The sequence below is a fragment of the Planococcus citri genome, chromosome 4, assembly GCF_950023065.1.
Source record: "Planococcus citri chromosome 4, ihPlaCitr1.1, whole genome shotgun sequence".
In the NCBI taxonomy this organism is placed as follows: domain Eukaryota; kingdom Metazoa; phylum Arthropoda; class Insecta; order Hemiptera; family Pseudococcidae; genus Planococcus; species Planococcus citri.
In genome coordinates, this window is record NC_088680.1 from 31216150 (window position 1) to 31237208 (window position 21059).

The 21059-nt window shown below is 32.8% G+C and overlaps 1 protein-coding gene and 2 long non-coding RNA genes across 3 annotated transcripts in view; all 3 read left to right on the top strand.

Moving 5' to 3' along the window:
• The first annotated feature begins 198 nt into the window (after positions 1-198).
• LOC135843581 (amidophosphoribosyltransferase-like) lies at positions 199-5023 on the top strand. Its single transcript, XM_065361514.1, has 9 exons — positions 199-420; positions 3017-3138; positions 3216-3364; positions 3455-3707; positions 3790-4011; positions 4098-4225; positions 4301-4522; positions 4666-4786; positions 4865-5023. The coding sequence occupies exons 1-9, from the start codon at positions 269-271 to the stop codon at positions 5002-5004; spliced, it is 1509 nt and encodes a 502-aa protein (XP_065217586.1). The 5' UTR covers positions 199-268; the 3' UTR covers positions 5005-5023.
• A 1411-nt stretch (positions 5024-6434) lies between these two features.
• Positions 6435-21059, top strand: part of LOC135843868 (uncharacterized) — a 35473-nt gene continuing 20848 nt past the window's right edge. The window contains exons 1-5 of the long non-coding RNA XR_010558393.1: positions 6435-6576; positions 6663-6755; positions 6868-6991; positions 7084-7212; positions 7393-7453. This is a non-coding gene — a long non-coding RNA (uncharacterized LOC135843868). The remainder of the gene's footprint in view (positions 6577-6662; positions 6756-6867; positions 6992-7083; positions 7213-7392; positions 7454-21059) is intronic.
• Positions 7621-10416, top strand: LOC135844152 (uncharacterized). The gene is made up of 3 exons (XR_010558460.1): positions 7621-8977; positions 9789-10122; positions 10294-10416. It is a non-coding gene; the product is annotated as an uncharacterized LOC135844152 (long non-coding RNA).

The window sequence follows — 21059 nt, forward strand, 5'->3', positions numbered from 1 at the left end:
TATTGAACCGTGAATGGACATGTGATAAAAAAAAGTGGCACTAACTAAGCGTGATTTAAATATTTCAGGCTACGGGCGGTGTACAGAAGACGCAATATTTAGGACAGATTTTAATCTCTTTAAAGTAGGTATTGAACAAATTGGTATAGATTCATAGTGTGTGAGCGTCTTCGAAGACGACGTTTGACATTAATAGCGATAACTCATTTTCGACTAAATTGACACTTGGCATATTCACGAGTTTGACCTTTCGAATAATCATATCAAAATGAGTTCAAATGGAAAAGAGGAATTTTCTACTGAAACTTCAGGATTGACTCATGAATGTGGAGTCTTCGGATGCATCGGTACTGGAAATTGGCCTGCAAAAGTCGACGTTGCTCAGACCATCTGCCTAGGATTGGTTCATCTGCAGCACAGGTAAATATCCCGATTGGGTAAAATTTCGCTTATAGACGCTGATAAATTCGACGGCGACAATTTGGGACTAAACGCTGAATATTTCGCTCATAACTGCGCGAATAATTTCGCGTACAATATCGCACCTGCGCGAACGCCCATCGGATTATCAGCGTTTGCGCAGGTGCGATATTACACGCGAAATTATCCGCGCAGTAATTAGCGAAATATTCAGCGTTTAGTCCCAAATTGTCGCCGGCGAATTTATCGGCGTTTGGTGAGCGAATTTTGCTGCACGTTTTGTATAAAATAACGGTTATGTTTTAAAATTTTTGAATTTCAAAAATCAAAAATGAAGGGAAGATGTGCATATTTCTAATTCATTTCTTCACGTATGGTTTCCCCATATTTTTCTGAATTTTTCCAACCTATCACATGTAACTAAAATTCCTACACCTATATGGGGATCGAACCTGGGACCTCCTGAACTTAAAACCCTACGCCTAACCCTACGTCTACCAGTGCCTCGTGGAGGAATGGGCATAAAATGGAATGATATAATTTTCTTGCAAGTGCGTGAATGTAAATTGTTCTAATTTGGGCTGCGGCATGTTTTGATTGCAGAAATCATCCGAGTCAAAAAATTTACACATTTCTTTATCATAAAAAATTCATTTAAAATTATTTTGTTTTTAAATTTTAGTAAAACCCAAACATTATCAAGCGAAATTCAGGAATTCTTCATTTTATTAAAAAAAATATTATAGAACTGAAAATGAAAAAATCATTTCAACTGAAATTTATTTTTCTAAATTTATTGAATGAATTTGCAAATTCATTTTTTTTTTTAAATTATTTTATAAAATGAAGAAAAATTTCTGAATTGAGCATTACCATTTTTGGTTTACTGGGACTTGAAAAAAATTTATTCAAAATTTATTTAGATACTTATTGTTTAACAATTATTTTTTTCTTCATATTTTTGATCCATTAAAATTTTTATTTCATTTTTATTTATTTATAATGCCCATTCATGATGCTTAAAATTATTTTGTATTATTTTTTTTTTCAAATTTCATTGAAAATATATTTTGAAAATAGATACCCCCAGTAATTGGTAAAAAAAAGAGAGAAAAATAAGAAAAACAGGCCACTCGCTACTGATGCAATTTTCGTTTTCAAACGATATTAAAATTTTTTTCAACAAAAAAAATGTAGATAATGTTTAAATTAAAAAAAAAAATTAAATTAAGTGATACGTTTTTTAATGGTTATTTGCTTACTTTTTTAAATTTTTTAAATGAAATTTTAAAACATTTTTAGAGACACTTAAGTGTAGGCTTACCTAATTTTTTAAAAATCTAATAAAAAATTGTTTGTAAAAATTTTGCAATTGACTTTTTTGTTTTTTATCGCGAGGATAACTTTCAAACTTATTTACTCCATTTTGTAAAGAATTCAACGTTGACAATTTTCCTCATCTCAAACACCTATTCCTCACTCAGAATTTCGAGTAAATTTATTTATTTACAAAAAACTAAGAAAATACTAATTTTTTAAAGAGTTTTACAACTTTGAGCTTTTATAACTGTTTTCTATCACGCAGATAACTTTCAAAGTTACTCCATCTCAAACATCTATGTCCTTACCCAAAATTTCGATTTTTTAAACAAATTTTATTCAAAATTTTGAAAACAGAAAAAATGATTTTTTTTCAAGAGTTTTACAACTTTGAGGTTTTATAACTTGTTTTCTATCGCGCGGATAACTTTCTAACTTACTCCATTTTGTAAATAATTCAACATTGACCATTTTCCTCATCTCAAACACTTATTCCTCACTCAAAATTTTGAGTAAATTTAATTTAGTTGCAAAAAAGGAACTATAAAGAATCCTCAAGATAAAGAACTGTCTGTAAACTTTTTAAAAATTTACAGGCAGGTAATTTTGCGGATTGACTGTAAATTTTACAGTCTGTAAATTTACATTCTGTAAAAATTTAGTACTTACATATCTGCGAGTGAATTTAAAAATGTAAAAATGTGTTTATATTCCCTGAATTTAACTTTTTTCATTGAACAGCACATCAATCCTTAAAATACCTATTCTGAAAAAAAATTTAATGAGAAAAAAATTTTACCCTGGGTGGGGATCGAACCTGGGACCTAACAGAATACGTAGTGCGGATGCGTGCGCATCCCGCAAGTTCTCCTTCCACAAAATGCATGAAACGAATTTATCAGCGAAATTTCTTTTTCAAAATTTTCGCTAATAACTTCGCTGCTTTGTTCATTGATGCGCCAACATGATTGACGAATTTTTGAGCGACCAAAAATCTCGCCATCGCCCAAGACATTTTTATGATTGGCGTTAGCGTATTTATAGGCGAATTCGTAGCACGCTGCAGCCACTCCATGGGCGTCAGCGAATTTATAAGCGAATTTTCGCAAGTGACTTCCCTGTGCGGACTTTTGGGCAATATAATTGCGTTTTACGCCTATTATGGGCGATTTTTGCAGCGATAAGCGAACTTTTACCCAATCGGGATTATTTATGGTACCAATTTTGAAGATTTTTTTTCATAAAAATGATGCTCATTTGAACATTTTTTCTTCAGGGGACAAGAAAGTGCTGGAATTGTGACCAGTTCTGGACACGATGTTGATCAATCCAACGTCAAGAAAGGAATGGGATTAATTTCGAATATTTTTAATGACGATACAATGAACCTTTTAAAAGGTGCCAAAACAAGATTTTTTTACCCACTTTCATAGATATCATTCTTGCATAATGTTATTTTTTCAACCTTGATTCAGGTAATTTGGGAATAGGACACACGAGATATTCGACTCAAGCAGGATCTAGCGAGGTCAACTGCCAACCATTTATTGTTCATACCATTCATGGTGATCTTGCTATCGCTCATAATGGTGAAATTATAAATTCTTCTGCCCTTCGTCAAAAAGTGAATAGTAAATTACATATTTCAATTTATGAAGTAGGTACCTAAGCGCATAAAACTATAATTGATCCTTATCAACGAAATGTAATTTAGGTATTATCAGGAGGTGTTGGTTTACCCATTCATTCAGATAGCAAACTAATAACGCAAGCTTTATGTCTAAATCCACCAGATGACGAGCATTTTCCAGACGGTTCGAGTTGGTCTGCTCGAATCAAACATCTAATGAGATTATCACCTTTATCTTATTCTTTAGTTTTAATGGAAAAAGACCGTATTTATGGAGTACGTGATCCTTATGGAAATAGACCCTTGTGTATTGGAAAAATACCAATCGACGAACAAGGTTTCGATTGTCTTCATTATAAAATTTTAATACAACTAAATAGGTAAGTAATGGTGATGGGAATATTGTTTTTTTTCTTCAGAAAACGACTCCGAACCAGCAGCTTGGGTCATTTCTTCAGAATCATGTTCGTTTATATCAATCGGTGCTATTTATGTTAGAGAGGTACTTCCTGGTGAAATTGTGGAAATCACGAGAGATGGAGTTCAGACAATTTCTATCGTTGAAAGACCAGATAACAGGCCACCTGCTTTTTGTATTTTCGAATATATTTATTTTGCCAGAGCCGATTCCATCTTCGAAGGTTTTTAGTTTTCTTTTCACTGGTCAATTCTTCATTTTGACTCTAAAAATAAGTATCGAAATGCTCAAATTTTTATGCAATATCAGGTCAAACGGTGTATTCGGTTCGATTGCAATGTGGTAAAATGTTAGCTCGTGAATCACTGGTAGACGCTGATATCGTCAGTTCGATACCTGAATCAGGTACAGCAGCAGCTTTAGGATTTTCTCAAGAAGTAAGTAGGTATTTTGAATATTCCATCACCAATACCTACCGTTAATTTATCGACACACTCACGACCATTTTTCAGACAGGAATCAGATTTTCAGAAGTCCTCTGTAAAAATAGATACGTAGGGCGAAGTTTTATCCAGCCAAGCGATCGCTTAAGGAAATTGGGCGTTGGGAAAAAATTTGGTATCTTATCGGAAAACGTAAAAGAGAAATCGATTATATTGATAGACGATTCAATTGTGCGAGGAAATACTATCAGTCAGATAGTAAGACTATTAAAGAACGCTGGTGCAAAAAAGGTGGGTAATACATTCCGTGCAGCTCGTTTTGAAATAATTATTGAATATTTTTTTTCAATAAACGACAATACAATGCATAATATTCTTTCATAGGCAGTATAATATACATATGTATTTTAAAAGTATGGGTTTTTCTTGTTTAGGTACATGTTAGAATTGCTTCTCCTCCAGTTTTATACCCGTGTTACATGGGCATTAATACACCTACCAAAGAAGAATTGATAGCTAATCAATTAGATAATGTTGGATTAGCCAATTATACTGGTAGGTAAGATTAGGATTTTTATATTTTATGGTGATATTTTCCATTGAATTTTTAATCAAAATATTTTCTCACTATAGGAGCCGATTCATTAGCCTATTTATCAGTGAATGGGTTACTCGTTGCAGTTCAACACGGCATTAAAACTGAACTTGTCCAGAACAGTGGATACTGTACCGCTTGCTTAACTGGTAAATACCCCAGTGAATTGGAATGGTAATTTTACATCGTGTAAATTTTAGTTACTATAAAATAAGAATGCAGTTTTTTTAATTTTTTTTTTTTTTTTTTTTTTTTTTATTAAAAATATAATTGGAGTTGTAATGATTTACTTTATGACTTGGACTATTTTACCGGAATCCAATATACATACGAGTAACATGAATAGAACACTAAACAAAACTGATTTCGTTACTTCGAAAAATGCATGCACAAAGATAACAAAATCTGCACAGAATTGGAGAGGGGCTGAAAAGTTGGACCTTCCAACAGGCACTTCTGAGTCATCCATCGGATGCACATACCAAATTTCAGCCTCCTTTAGGTCGATTTTGGAGGCTCCAGAGATGACACAAAATCCAAAACCGTTTTAAAAAAAGTGAAAATCCACTGGCCTTTTCACCGCCTCCTAAAAATTCTGGCATCTGTGAATTTTGGTTCAAGGTCATCCTGCCCCTTGAGGTCATTGACCTATCAGTGTGGCTTTCCAAGGTCATCTGTCTAGCTCGTTGTCGTTATTGATTTGTCTCTCTGGCTTCCCAAAGTCGTCTTGTCTGTCTGTCTGTCTGTCTGTCTGTCTGGTCTCTCAAGGTCATTAACTTGTGTGTCACGAATGTCAAGGTCACTGGTCTCTCAATGTCATCTGATTGTCCGCCTGATTCATTAAGGTCATTGACCCGTCCGTATAGCTTCTCAAGGTCATCGGTGTTCCTATGCAATTTCTTAAGGTCATTAACCTATCTGCCTGGCTTCCCGTGGTCGTCTGTCTGGTCTCTCAAGTTCATTGACCTGTTAGTATGGCCAATTCCCAAGCCCGTCTGTCTTCCTGTGTGGGCTACTAAGGTCATTGACCCATCTGACTGGCTTCTTGAAATCACTGACCTAACGCTAAACCAAGCCTAAATACCAAATTTGAGTGAATTTTGGGAAATTCCTTCGGCCGAGATAACTTTGCAGTTCAGTGAAAAAAAAGAAACATGTTGGGGATGGTTCCACCCCATCCCAAAGTCATGATATAATAACTTCAATTCAAAACTTGATTTCAAGACGAAAATCTCTCAGCATGCTGCTGTAAGATCTGTTTCCTACTTTTTCCTGTTTTGTAAATACCTACTCGTAATAATTTTTCAAATTTATTATAGGTTTTCACAATCCATCAGTAAGTACACATTACAAGGAATTTCAATTTACAGAATTTGTTTTTGACAAGTTTAGATTAGAAGACAGCTGTTTTTTTGATTTCTGTTTGAAAAAAGATATAATACCTACTAAAAAAAATATTCAACGTAAATAGATTTATAACCATAGTACAAAATAATTGTCAGATAACATTCAAGGTGGTTCTTGTTTCGAAAAATTGGTTGATAAGGTATTTATCCTCTACAAAAAATGTTTCGTTGGACACTTTTTTTTACGTAGGTAAGTTACCAGTAAGTTGGTTGTTTGAAAGTAAATTTTGATTTTTTTTTCATTACCATTTTGCCTAAGTGGCCTCGGATTTTTAGAGTAAAGAATAATGAAATTTAACAAAAAGTTACGTGCGATTATAGTAAGTGTAGTAAGCGTGAACTTGGTAAGTGAATTTAAATTTTCGGTGAACTTTCGAGTTTCAACAATCAAAGCTATTATTAGACCTGTATTAATTCACGTATTCCAAAGTTTTTTAGTCTCATAGAATGTACTTCCTCGAAATATCAAGAATTCGATATAGTTCCAGAAATAATACCAACTGCACCGAAACAACTTCTGCAGGTAATTTTTGAGAAAAATCACACCACATGCCATCATCTCCTTCATTTTTTCATCGCTTTTTATTAAGACAGATTTTGATTTTGCACTCATCAAATGATTTTTCACCGCGTAGATAACTTACCAAAATAAATTCCAAGCACACTTGGGGAATGCACTTTCGCCTGCAGTGTTGGTTAAACCGCCAGATGTAAAATGGAAAGCAAACCCGAAAAAGTTTTATTTGTTGACAATGATCGGTCAGTGACACTTTTATCCATTTGAACTTGATCAGAAGAACAAAATGATCAAAAGTAGGCTAATCGGGTCCCTGCACTTTGTTGACATTTAGATGCTAATTTTCCGACGGGATTGTTTCCTCAGTTTTTTCACTGGATTGTAGGAAATATTCCTGGAAATGATTTAACTAATGGTGAAGTCCTTGCAAGCTACTTTTTACCTACGCCACTTTATGGAACTGGTAAGAGCTTTCGTTTTATCATTTTAGAACCATTCTTGTAGTTTTCACTAATAAGTTTCCTGTCTTTATCCTTCTCCCTTGTTCTCTTTTCATCTCACGTAGTAATTAAAAACCTTCAAGATTTTTCTACAAAAATACTAGAAAAATAATTTGAATACATCATTATTTTGTCACAAACAGGATTACATCGATATGTATTTTTCATTTTTGAGCAGCCAAAGAAACTTGATTATACCAAAAAGTAAGTCAAAAAAATTTACTTCTAATGGTAAAAATAAAATCTACATAATAATTAAGTATAGGTACATATTTTTAAAAAAAGTTTCTGAAAAATAGTTTTTATGAAAAAAAATAATATGTAGAAAAGTGAACACTATGTTAAATAGATACGTAGAGGCGTTGCGTACGATGGGAGGATAAGAATATTTCCCTAATAGGTCAGGATGAATCTAACTCCCTAAGAGATGTAATATATCACCTTTTAAAATAGTACTTACCCGCTGCTAGCTCAGCTCTTACAACACCAATATGTATAAATTTAAACAGATTTAGTCGAGTTTACCTTGTATTAATTCGAACTGCACGCGAAATAAGAACACACGATAAACACGAACAGTGTATTATAATTTAAGTAATAAATTACAACACGATACTTAAGTCTAAAATATATAAAAAACTCTACGCGTATAACCAATATATATTCCACCGAATAGTGGCGTAAGTAGGATCGCTTTTACCCACCTACGTGTAACTATCAAATTGCCCGCGTTGGGTAGCGAATTTAGAAGACTTAAGTTTAAACGCGAATACTCTCCCTTAAACACGAACGTTAAGGCAGAGGACCTGGGACTCAAGCACAACTCTTACGTAGGAGTGAGTGGCCTTATTACTTTTCCGCGGTCAGACCTACCAGACGAAGCGCGAATCGACAAGTGAAGATCAATTCCATCTCAACTTGGCTTCTAGCCTCGAGTCGAGAAGGAATTGAGCTTTACGAACTTGTGAGCTTTTCACATCTGCCCTTAATGGAACGATGTGAAAACACCTCTTGGGTGGTTCCCACGTACTTAACACCTTACCTAAGTGCATCGAGTATATGCTTTCATCTACGTAAAGTACTGTAGAATCGAACTATTGATTGGATTCTCCAGTACTTCCTTTAGATGAAAGATTTATAATCCCACTGAGAGAGATACGATGAATATCCCTGTCTAGCCAGTGAAGGCATATTGTCCCCTTACATTTGCCCCTAACGTGGGTTTACTTCTAAAGTATCCCCTGAGGAAATGTAGAGGAAAGCACGGAAATTTTGAAAAAAGGTGACATTGTGCTTCACTGGATGTGACCCTATTGCCCCCCGTACTTTGCTTGAGTGATGCGGGGAATAGTAATCCCAAAATAAATTTTGAAACTCTTTGGTTTTTATTATAATTCCAAAAGTGAGGTGAATTTTGAGTGTGCTGGTGAGTTGACTCTTACTGATAAAGAGTAACTACAATTGACCATCAATATTTGACCGAAGTCAAGATATCAATAAATCAATCCAGAAGCTACCTTTGATCTGGTCACTCCGCAGCAGGGTCATGGCCGAAATGGTAAGTATTTAAGTACGATTTAATTTTTGAGGGGGAGGGTTAATCTAAAAGGTACCCTTCCTCAATTTTATGATTTCAGGAGAAGATGAAAAAAGCTCAAGAAGTTCGTGGTTGTTTGGCTTTGTTGTCTTTGGATAGTCTGACCAAGAATTTTTGAAGAAAAATTGCTGGTAAGGTTGGCTTGAGTATAGCTATTGTTTTTACTAAAAATTTTGAAAAAATGGATGATTTTGTATTGGAAAATCATTCATTGAATGATTTGGGTAGAGTTTTTATAGTTTAAAAAAAAAATTGAAAAAAGAAAAAGTTCAAAAAAAATTTTTAAAAAAAATTCTAAAGGAAAAATTTTATCAAAGTTTGATGTGATATTTGAGCATTTGAAATGTTCAAAACTGATCATTGATAAGAAAAAAAAGAGAAAAGAAAAAAAAAATTAAAAAATTTGAAAAAACTTTGAAGAAAGTGAGTTATTTTTGTATTAGAAAAATTGTCATTTCTTCAAAATCCAAAAAAGAATTGTTTTTTAGGGAAGTTTGAAAAATGAAAAAAAAAGGTTGAGGAAAAATGAATTGTTTTTCTATCAGAAAAAATGTTCATTTTTTCAAAAAAAAATTGAAATTTTGGAATTTTATTTTTATGATAGAGTGCTAAGTTTTTGGAAAAAATTGCGCTACCTTTCTGTTGTACACGGAGTTCGGTTGAAAGCGAAACTACTTACCACCACTATTCGATGAAACATAAAACAAATTAAAAAAAATTTTGAAAAAAAAAAAATTTAAAAAAGTTTAAAAGGAAAATAAATTTTTAAGAAAAATTATAAAAATAAATAGGAATGTACCTAAACAAACTTAATTCTAAGCAACGTTGTTTTTCTTCTTTTTTATTTGTTTAACGTTGTTTTATAGTTAATTAAGAATAAATTAATTTCTAGTCAGTCTTATTTCTCATAATTAATTTCAAGTTTTTTCTTCTTCTTTACAGGTGTATTTTGGTCAACGACGATGACAAGAGAATTACTTTGTTTATCAAAAACTAAAGATAAGTACAAAAACATATTTACATTTTTATCAAATAATGTAAAATTTAAGAGCATTTTTGTTTCTTAGGATTAATCAGTCTAATTTAAACACATGATCGATTTAAAATATCTGTACATTTTTTATTTCTAAAAAAAAATTTTAGAGTTATGAAATAAATTAAATAAAAAATGTTGTTTTTGTTTAGGACCAGTTCAGAGAAAGATGGGTGAAACTTAAAATAGGATTGAGCCAAAGTTGAACCAGTCTGTTGGGATATTTTTCGTATTTACAATAAGGTGAGTAAATCTAAAAATTTGGCTTATTTTTATAGCATTTTTACGATTACGTAGTTTAAATTAGTTGTATATAAAAAAAAAAAAAATAAGTAGGAAAAATGATAATTAAAATGATAATTTTAATTTTAATTTTAAAATTAGAAAATTCTAACCTAATTCTTTTTGTTCCAGTAAGAAGACAAAGAAGATTTCCTTAACTAATAATGCACAGATCCTTTTTCTTGGCTCATGGACTTCTTTTCCAGGTTGTATTTTCTTTTAGAAAATAATTTTAGATAGAAATTAAAAATAGAATTTGAGTAAACTTATGCCATTTTTGTTCCATAGGAAGACAACCATGGCTAAAAAATTTTTTGAAAGGAATGTTATCCGTCTACGGTCTGAGTCAACATGGCCTTCTGTGCCCTGAATGTTATATCTTTGTTAAAAAATAAAAAAAATTAAAGAAAAATTTATGAAAAAGTTGAAATTTTTGTAAATTTTTGGAAAAAATTTTTTGAATATGAATTTTTTGATTCTGTAAACGTATTTTACGTTAATGTAAGTTTGTTAAAATAAAAAAAAAATAATAATTGTACATTCAAAAAATAAATTGAATTTATTTTAAGTTTGTAAAATTTTACATACATGTATTATTGTATCGTAGTTTTAGAGTACAAATTTTGTATGTTTGTAAAAAAAAATTTAAAAAAAAAATATTTTGTGCTATTTTATAACCTAATTATACATATGTGTAGGTAAATTAATGCGTAGAGTTTTTTGTAATGAAAAAAAAAAATTATCAATAAATATTCAATAAATTACATCTTAACTTTATTTACATTTTTGGATGTTCATTTTTTCTGCTCTACGGGTCGTTTTAATGGTCGGATCGATGAATGGAAAATGGAATTTAGGTTGACACAGTTTTTTAGGTGGTTTTGGCGGTTACTAGGTTACTGGTGAAGGTCGTGAGCGTAACGGTACCGGTTGTGGGAAGGTGGATGTTATCTTCCAGCTGGGTGGTCTTTTTTACGACGATTTTTTTTTTTTTATTTTTTGAAGACACCTAAGCACTTTTAAAGCCAAAATTGTGCTTTTTAAACTGAGTCAAGAGGTAGAAAATTCGCGAATATTTCGAGTTTTTATTTAATTTAATTCAAACCATTTTCCATTAAAAAATCAGCCTGATTTTTCTAAAAAAAAAATTTTAGGGGGTAATTTTTTGTAATCAATCACTTTTTATACAATAAATAAAATTATTCAAAACTTCAGAAAATCTAAAAAACGAAAAATTATAAGTTTTGACTTTTTCCTTTCTATTTCAGAGAAATTTAGCTCAGAAAAAAAAAATAAATAAATAAATAAAAGCTTTCGAAGCTGATTTGAAATTAAAAAATAACAAAATTGAAGGAAAAATAACGTGATTGATTTTTACATTTTTTGAGAGGGTCATTTTTTACTCATATCGACATTTTTAGGGTTTTTTCTGATGACTTTGGTACTTTCGTTCGAGTTTTAATTTTGATTTTTGTTTTTTAGTCGTATTAGTATCTAGGTAATTTTTGGATGGTATTATTCCGGATTTCGAGTTTTTTGAAAAAGTATTTCAAATGTTTGGGTATTTTTTACGCGATATAAAAAATTCAAAAAACTCTGTGCAATTTACCTTGAGTCGATAGAGCGTTGAAATATGAGCCATTAGCCCTCTTTTTTCTCCTCGTCACTAGAGATGACGATGGGCTCTTCAGTGAGCGACACGTTCGGTGTTTTTGGAGCCTGTTCAGACTCGTTTGTCGTCGCGCTGGTTTGGTGTTCCATTTCCTGGGTCCAACTATGCGCGTGTTGGTCAAATAACGTTTGCCAGTTCATCCCGAAGGTGAGGGGTGGTATCACCTGTTGACCGTTAATAGCGGTAAGCGTCACTTCTGGCAGGTTAATAGCCTGAGCGGAGGTCGATGACATATTCAGCGTAGCCGGATTCAAGTCGGTACGAGGGGTCAAAGTTGGCATTTGCGGTGACGTATTTTGCGCAACTTCAGGTGCCAATTCTGAGCTGGTCGAAGCTCCTACAGGGTGCTCATCGGATTTGCCTAGTTGGGCATTTTCAGCTGTTTTCTGTTCGATTAATTTCTTTCTTATTTCGATCCGTTTTAATTCGGCCAACTGATCCGGAGTGTAGGGTTTATCGTCAGTTTCCATTTTTTCCTGTTTGATGGTTGGTTGGACTGACATGGTCGGCTTCGATTCGGTGTCTTTTGAAATTAGGCCCTTTCGGAGCATTTCAATGCGTCGTCGATCTTTACTCGGTGGCTGAAGTACTTTCCCTTTCTTGATTTTTTCTTGCAGAGAAAGTGGAAGGGGGATGAATTTTTCGGCCAATTTGTCCAAAATTTCTTCGTAACGTTTGATGTTGTGATATGGACCAAATTCATCTCTGGGCGGTGGGATTTTATCCAGTTGCTCGAAAAATTCGTCTACTCGCGTCGTCTTCGCACCTGCTAACAATCCCCAGTCTGTTTCCAGTGCCAATTTGATGTGGTCAAAAGCGATGTTATTGTGTTGGGGCGTGTGCACTAATGGTGCTAAAATCAGCTCCGTCACTTTTTTCTCTTTAAGGAGATCCGCGATCTTCGTCATTTCATCGGTGAAGTCATCGTAAGATGTATTGCAGACCACATCAAAATTACCGATCGAGATAAATAATTTTTTTGGTAATATTATCATTGAATCGAGTAATCGAAAGAGATCAGACGCTAAGAGGTCTCGCCGATAGATGGTATTATCGAGATATTGGCCATATTTTTCTTCATCAACCATGCAATGTACCATCGCATGAATATGTCCGTCCCCGATCATCATCGCTTGGTTCATAAAAAGTACCATGTGAATGTTTTTAGCTTTGTCTTGTCTGCCCGCGGCGGTGAAATAAAACGGGTACGCGTTCATTGGATAATAGGGCTCGAGTTCGTTCGATGATCTTCCAAAACGTGACAGGTATTTTTTATGGTACCGGGGCTGTTCGGCCGATGGGTTTTTCTTTTCCTCGGGTTCTTCGGGCTCATTTTCGCGCGGAGATTGCGCTCTCGGTGACGGGCCTCGCTTCGTCGTACCCCGCGGCATTCTGAATGCCCTTCGCTCGTTGATTCCTCGTCTTCCTCGGTTCGCTGAAGGGAGGGAGGAACTTCGGTCTCTGTAGTACTCCTGCGAGGGGTAAAGTTGATTCAACGGTGTTGAGTACTCAATTTTTTGAGGAATCGAAATTTGCGAACTCATCGTATCCATAGGTTCAACACCCGGTGCGTCGAATCGAATTTGACGCTGGGGTTCGTTGGTGAGATCATACTCTGGCGGTCCCACGTACGAAGTACCTAATTCCATTAAAGCTGGAATTTTCGAGTATGATCCTGATGTGATCGAAGAGGAGGGGGTCGATGGTCCAGTTTGAATGTACTGATTTAATTTCTGCTCCATTAGAAGATTGAATCGGCGCTCTAAATCGGTCAGCGAGCTTGAAAGCACGGCATTCGCATCGATTTTTTCTTTCAATTCCGTAGCTTGTTTTTCGTTTTTGGTTTGTAGATTTTTAATCAATTCTTTCAAGACCTCGACCTCTTTTTGGAGCTGACCTATCGTCGATCTCATCTGCCTGATGTGCTCGTTGTTGGGGGGTTGGTTTACCACCTGTGTCCTAGTAGGACAATCCAATTGGACGAAGTCGAAATTCGTGAGGCTTCGATTGCACATTGGATGACGGCATATTATTCGCGATGGGGTTGTGGTCGTTTTTAGGAGGTAGTGGATGCACCCCCAGTGATACGCGTGTTTGCACACCGTAACGTAGGGGGGGTCTGCTTCCTTTACTCCATTTTCGTCCTTCGGCGCGTGTTCCCCCGGATCAGCTAACGGTTCCGTGCACTCGTCACACAATAATATCTTCATTTCCGTCTGAAAAAATAAAATTTTCAAAAATTTCTATGATTGGTTATTTATTGAAAAAATAATTATTTTTTCATCTTTTTCAAAAATGAATTCATTTTTCAACTAAAAGTTGTGTAAAACTTATAGTTTATTCGATTCAAATACCGCTTACTGGGTCTTGTGGGACAAATTTGCTGATTACTAAAAAGAATTCAATTTTTTCCGCTTATCCTGAATCGAGTTATTTTTCAGTTGATTATTAGCTTTTCTATTTTTATGATTAATTTTATGGGTATTCAAAATTTTGATACTAGGCTTTGGATCTGCGCTGAAGTTTTCAATTTTATCATTTTTAATTTACGAAGAAAGTTCCAAAAAGATTTTTACTTTGAGTTTTTTATAGCGTTTTTTGGGTTGTAAACTCGAGTAGAATTTTTCAAACTTTTAGTTTGTTTTGTGAATTAAAAATTCTAGATATTAGCCCAAACTTGAGTGATGGATTTTTAAATTAATACCTTAGTCGGGGTACAATTTTGAAAATTTATAAACGTTTGAGGCAAACTGTGTGATTTTTGAGTAAATCAACTTTTTCTAAAGGAAAATTTTAACCTGATCAAGATTTGATTCGATTTTTTAGAATTTTCACTCTATTTAATTGTCAGTGAAATGGGGGTGAATTCGGAACGACACAAAATTTGCATTTTTATGGCTTTTTCTGATAACACTGTTTTCGAATCATCAATCAATTTTCTACAGTTTTTATAAAAAAATCAACTTTTGATAATGGGGTTCGAAGAAAAAATAAATAAGCCAATTTGGTACCAATAATCGGAATTTTTTAGTATTCAAATTTGAGTGGTAAATTCCAAAAAATAGGGTTTTCGGTTATTTTAATACGATACCAAAAGTTTGCCACGAACTTAGTGTTCGAATTTCTAGTTTTTTCTGAAAAAAGATCAACTTTCTTGGTTTTTGAGCGTTTCAAGATTATTAGCTAGAATCCACAACTTTGTTCACAAATATCTGCTTGTGATTTACTCCAAAATGCACTAGTTGGAATTCATCGTAATAGTTATGAAAAGATTTCGGTATTCAAAATTGGTAGACTTTTGAAACTGAGAATTTCGATGGAAATGGTGCGAATTTATTGTTCGGATTTTGGAACACTTGAACGATTTGTAGGTAATTCTTTCTTTTCGCGAATCTTTACAAAACGTTGAATTTCATTTTCATTTAGAGAAATTTGTGTACTTTTAATGGGAGAATTTTGTGTGTTTTTCATGCACTTTTCCGAAACAGTTTTGGGTATGAATTTTAAATTTAGTACCATTTCTGGTGTTTTGTCCCCAAAATTCGTGGTGTTTTTAACACTTTTCATTCTTAATGTTCGAGATTTTCTAAACGTGTTTGAAATTATTATCCAATTTTGATCCTTGCAACTAGTGGCAATTTTTTGATCGAACCGGTAAAATTAGTGAACTAAATGCACTTGTACTTACTTCGGTGTTGTTGTAATCCTCAAGTAATCCGAACATCCACTCTTTTGAATAATCTACTTTCTTCAATACTAGGTTTAGGCGTTTCAGGTATAACTTATAATTGTTTCGCTCAATTTTTGCAATCGAAAAAACACAATGTTTTGAAAGTAAAAAATACAACTGTTTTGACCGAAAATTGATAATAATTATCAATTGCGTTCAGCTCGATTCACTCAAAATTTACCGAACCGGTTGACGTTCGATTCACACCGTGGGTGGTGTACGAATAAATTTTGTTTTAATTACCGCGTTGTAAATTTTTAATTATTTTTCGCGATTAATTAATTGTTCGAAAAATTTTATCGATGTAAACTGAATTAAATTCTTTTAGGAGTAATTGTATTTGACTTTTGAAGTTACTAAAACTGCACGATATTTTCTATTGAATAAAAATTTAGAAGTTATCACCTTCGAAATAGAATACCAACTGAATTTAGTTTTGATTTTTAAGTACTTATCCCGAATGTATTTTTTACTCCCTGAGATCCCTTCCCAAAAGAGCTAATTTTTATAAGGTCCAGACTCTCGTATTGGAAAGTCTGGTACCTATCGATTTTCAAAGTGTGAATATTCGATGTGTCGAAGGATTTATTCTTTGACAGTGTTTTACCTCGACAGATTTATGTACTTACCAGATATGGACGAATTCGTTGTCCATGTTCTCGTAGTTTGGAGTAATTTAGCCTATAGGCATTATTTTTCGCGCTGAGTGTATGTATAATATTGTAGGTAACCTTTTAAGTTGTATAGGTGAAAATGAAGTAGGCGACACGTTGTTCATACGTATTTTTTAGCTTTATTTTAACATAAACTTAGGAAAAGATACTGGGTATGAGTATACACAACATGGTGCGAGTCACCGAAAAAAGAAAACAAAAAATAACAACTACAAAGAACACCAAAGTAACTCGAATAAATCATTCTTTTTTATCCTCTTTTCTCGTGGTTATGTATGTCTTCCCCAAGTCATATAACCAATATCCAGCTAAGACGAGGCCCATGAATTTCGATGTTGGGCGTCCCTTTATTGTGATCGGATTTTTGGGCGTGGGAGGTAAGCTCACTTTGACCTTCCATTCTTTCGAGTCGATCTGCTGTTTTTCACCTTTTTTCGGCATCTAGGAAAAAAGAAAAGAAAAGAGGGGGGGAATCGAAGGGTTTTAATTAATTTAGTCAGTTCAATACGACTTTAATTTTATTGACTTAAAGTTTTGTGGTCCCTTTTTATTCATTTCATGAATATTTAGTTTCGAGTTAGGAAATAGGTAGGTACGTATACCTATTCCTTTGATTTTGAAAGAAAAAAAAAAATTCATTTTAATCTTTCGAATTTTCTTAGAATTTGTTAATGTTTCATTTTGAATTCTACTTTCAGTAGTTTTAGAAAAAGAAGATCGTAAAAAGTTCAAAATTTTGTATTGAGTAGGTACCTACTTATTAGGTTTTTTCGGATTTTTGTTTGTTTGAATCATTTTGATTTTCAAAATTCATGTAGTTAAAAAATATTCCCCGAAGTTTTATCGTTTAGATCGGTGAAATAAACAGACGAATTTTGTGTGAGGTAGATAGGTATACCTACCTAACTGAAATTTCATTTGGATTTAAACTTTTTAGTATTAAAATTTCCTCAAAATTGTCCATATTATTCATTTTGGTGGAAAGCTAATAATTTTGAGATAATGTGTTTCAGAATTTCTTTTAATAGGTACCTATTTGGTAAAAATAATTTTATTTCTGAACTGTTGTGAAAAGTTGTCTTCGTGTGTATAGAATAAGGTATTTTAAACAAATTCTAATTTTTATTTCATTTGGAGAAAATAAACAGAAAATTTTGGGTAAATTTGCCAAATGATTGAAGTAGGTAGGTACCTACTTGTTTGTAAATTTTTTAGTTTCTCAATTCCAAATCTTACCTATCAGGTATTTTTTTATCATGTTCGAGTCAAAAAAAAAAAAAAAAAAAGGAGTAATTTTAATAAAACTTGAAAAGAGAAAAAAAATCTGTTTGGTAGGTACCTATTTGGATTTTTATTTTAGTCCTAGGTTCAAAATAGGATTATTTTTTGAGTAATTCAATACTAAAATTTCGAGGCAAAATTAGTTTAAGAAAATTTTCTACTTAGTAAGATAGTTTTGGTTTGGTAGGTAGTACCTACTTATTCAGATTTAACTGATTTTTAGGTTATTTTCCTAAATTTTCAAATTTAGTTTTTGGCCAATCGCCTTTTGGATGATTTTTTATTAATTTTAATTATTTTCAAGACAAATGAAGATTGAAATTTGGTTCTGATTTGAATTTGTTCGAAGTTTTTCAGGGACCACTTCACTTTTTTGTCGTAAATACTAAGTGACGACTTTTCTGAATTAATTAGTTTCAAAATGATCGAATCTATCAGATTTTGTGTCATTTTATCGAAATCGTTTCAGATTTTTGTACTCTAGCAGAGTACTTGGGAAGTTTTTTGATATGGTTGGGGGTAAGTCAGCCATAGTTTCCCATTTTTGGAGTGTTTCACAATTCCGTTTTTGAAACATTTTTTGAGGGTTCTGAATGGGTGTAAATTTTTCTGCTCGTATTAATGAGCAGAAAAATTACCTCATGCCGAGAATGGCAAATCTCAATTTTGGCTTAGTAGGATGATCGAATACTTCCGGCTGGCTTGTGATTCGTTCATCCTACTACCCTATCTATACTATCACATACACGTATAAGTACATATAATGCAAAATAAATAGTACATAACAGGTATAGGTATGTATGAGTGATAATAGTACTTACAGTAGATTATCAATCGAACAATTTTCAATTAAATAGGACTGCTCTTGAAATTGTAGCAGGATACCCACGATGAAAATTACGTTTAATAACTTCACGATTCACAAAACACTTTCAAACTTTGCTTTTTCATGCACAAGATGCTTTTTAAACCACAGTCTTCGAACGTTTGTCAAGCAATCACTCAAATCTATATCCAATATTGCGTCAGTCGGGGGTATTATTATTTTATTTTATTGTGATTAGGTTTCAACCCATCCGGTTTTGGCTAAACTTTTTTCTTATCTGCGATATCTTCTTTTAGAACTTGCAAAATTCGAGGAAATTATCGGCCTCGGCGACGTTGCAGATAACATTGTCGTCCGATGGCTGGTAGATAAATTGATAATTTTCAATCTACTTTTAATCTCCTCTTATTTTGCTCATAGGCAGGTGTCTTTTTGCCATGTCAATATAATTGACTATTAGCATTAATTTCAGGGGAGATTTTTAGAGTAATTATTTTCCCATGAAAATTCAGTTTTTGATGGGTTAGAAAGCGAAAAGTGATTTTTTGACCCCTTTAGAGTGCATTTTTGGTATGGGTAGGGGGAAGGAAATCGAAGAGGATTTATTTCTTCAACTTTATGATCGATCGTTTTTGATTTTTAACCTATATCCGTCGATTTTGGCCCTTTTTTTTTTTTAGAAATTTTCATTTTTGAAAAAATTTCAAATTTTCAACTTTCAATTTTTTGAAGGCTTTTATTTTCATTACTGTTCATATTATATAGGATCGTAATGAATTACTACATTTTGACCAATTTTCGAAAGTTTTAATTTCCAAAAAAAAATTTTGGTTTTTTGAAAAATGAGTTTTTGCAAAATTTTAGATTTTTTACAAGTATAGGGGTGTATGTGAGAATTGGATATTTTCCATTCTTCCCTGGGTTTCGTGATTTCAACGTATACTTATTTTTGTCAAATTTTTTCAAATTCTTCAAATTTTTTGAATTTTCAATTTTTTCAAAAAATTGCTTTAACTTCATCCATTTATGATCTGGAGGGTTGGGGGTTTGAGGTACGAAATTTTTTCCATGCCTATTCATATTTAATGTAATTTTTTAAATACAATAAATACTTGTAGATTTTTTCAACTCTTTTCAGGTTATGAGTTTTTGGTTTTTTCATCGAAGTGTCGAGAGGGTGGCCTTTCTACCAGAAAAAGCCACTCTCTGGGCCCTTCGAGAAAAAATTTCCAAAAGTGAGAAAAAAGTGGTTTTTTGAATGAGTTTTTCAGCATTTTGGATGCAGTTTTCTTCATTCCTTATACAGAGGTTTTTATTTTGAGTTTTCCCCCTGCTGTTTGGATTGTTTGGAAAAATTTTGAATTTTTCGAGCCATTCCAATGTATCCCATAGTTCTCCTTTTTAAAAAAATTATGAATTTGCCAAGAGAAAATCTCCGTTAACCCAGTATGAATTTTCAATTCAATTTTTTAATGATTATTTTTTATTAACTCTGATTAGCAATTTTTTCAAAATTTGGACGGTTTTTTCAAAAATTGACAATTTTAATTTTTGTGGAGCAAACGTAATATGGGGTGTTTTGACTTTTTAAAATTTCATTTCAAAATTTTCATTTTTGAAGTTTCTCTTTTTTCTGAAGTTGTCAGAGGTACAAACGTAGGCTAATTTTTAAGGCAACTATTGGGGCGAATTGAGGGCGGATGTGGTGTCCCCCATTCAGAGAGGTTTCTCTTTATTTCCGAAATGAAGAAAAATGGGCAAAGATGATGAATTTTTTAGCAAATTCTTCTTTGCTTTCTGATTTTTGTTTTGACAATTTAGAGCAAATGTTTAGGTGAGCTCTTTTTGTCTCCGAGGTCTGAGTTTTCATTAGGTAGACAACTCTGAATGCTTGTGCCAAATTTTTTGGCAAATTCTTCAGTTTTTCGTCTGAAGAGTGAGGCAAATGTCTTGTTTTTATAACTTAGGATCAATTTGAAAAATTGAAAAAATATTTTGGGACGCTAATTTCGATCAGCTTTTTCTGAAAGTTTTCCCATTTTTTGAATTCTCTCAAAAAAATATTGTTTTCTTTTAGAATGTATTTTTTGGTATTTTTACGTCAATAATCAGCATTCTGTTGGGTTTTTCAAATTTTGTTTCGAGAAGCTGCATAAAATTTTAGTTTTTTGACTCTTCTAAATTTGAAAATCCAGAGACTTTTTCAAAATTTTCGATTTTGAGGTTCCATTCTTATGAATTTGAAATTTTTTAGTTTTTAGCCTCAGTATTCTTAAGAAGTTACTCTGAAATTTTTCTTTCTGAAAAATGATTTCAAAGTTGATCAGAAAAGTTTTGTCAAAATATTCTTCCCAAAAAAAATTTTATCTTTATTTTTGAGAACAAGTTTTGATTTTCTCTTTTTGCCTTTTTGGTCAAAAAAGTGAAAACTTTAGAGTTTTTTGAGATATTCCTATTGGTGAATTTTGTCCAAAATTCTATAGGGAGTAAAAAACGAAAACACAACAAAAGGGTAATTTTATCATTTTTTGTTGTAATTTGCGAAGAATCGGAAATGGGCCATTTTTATATGGTTTTTACATTTCCTAGAAATAGTCGAAATCCTAATTGAATTTTGATTTTTCATTCGCCCCCCTTTTTTTTTATTTTCTGCTCCTCATTTCCTTCACTAATTTTTGTAAATTTTATTTCTAAAGTTCCCAAAATAGTACCTGA

What these genes read in the sequence shown, in the direction of transcription:
- LOC135843581 (XM_065361514.1), top strand. Translation starts at nt 269, where the DNA reads ATGAGTTCAAATGGAAAAGAGGAATTTTCTACTGAAACTTCAGGATTG. An exon ending in TTGGTTCATCTGCAGCACAG is followed by an intron (nt 421 to 3,016) that starts GTAAATATCCCG and finishes TTTTTTCTTCAG; the next exon opens with GGGACAAGAAAGTGCTGGAA. An exon ending in CTTCTGCCCTTCGTCAAAAA is followed by an intron (nt 3,365 to 3,454) that starts GTGAATAGTAAA and finishes AATGTAATTTAG; the next exon opens with GTATTATCAGGAGGTGTTGG.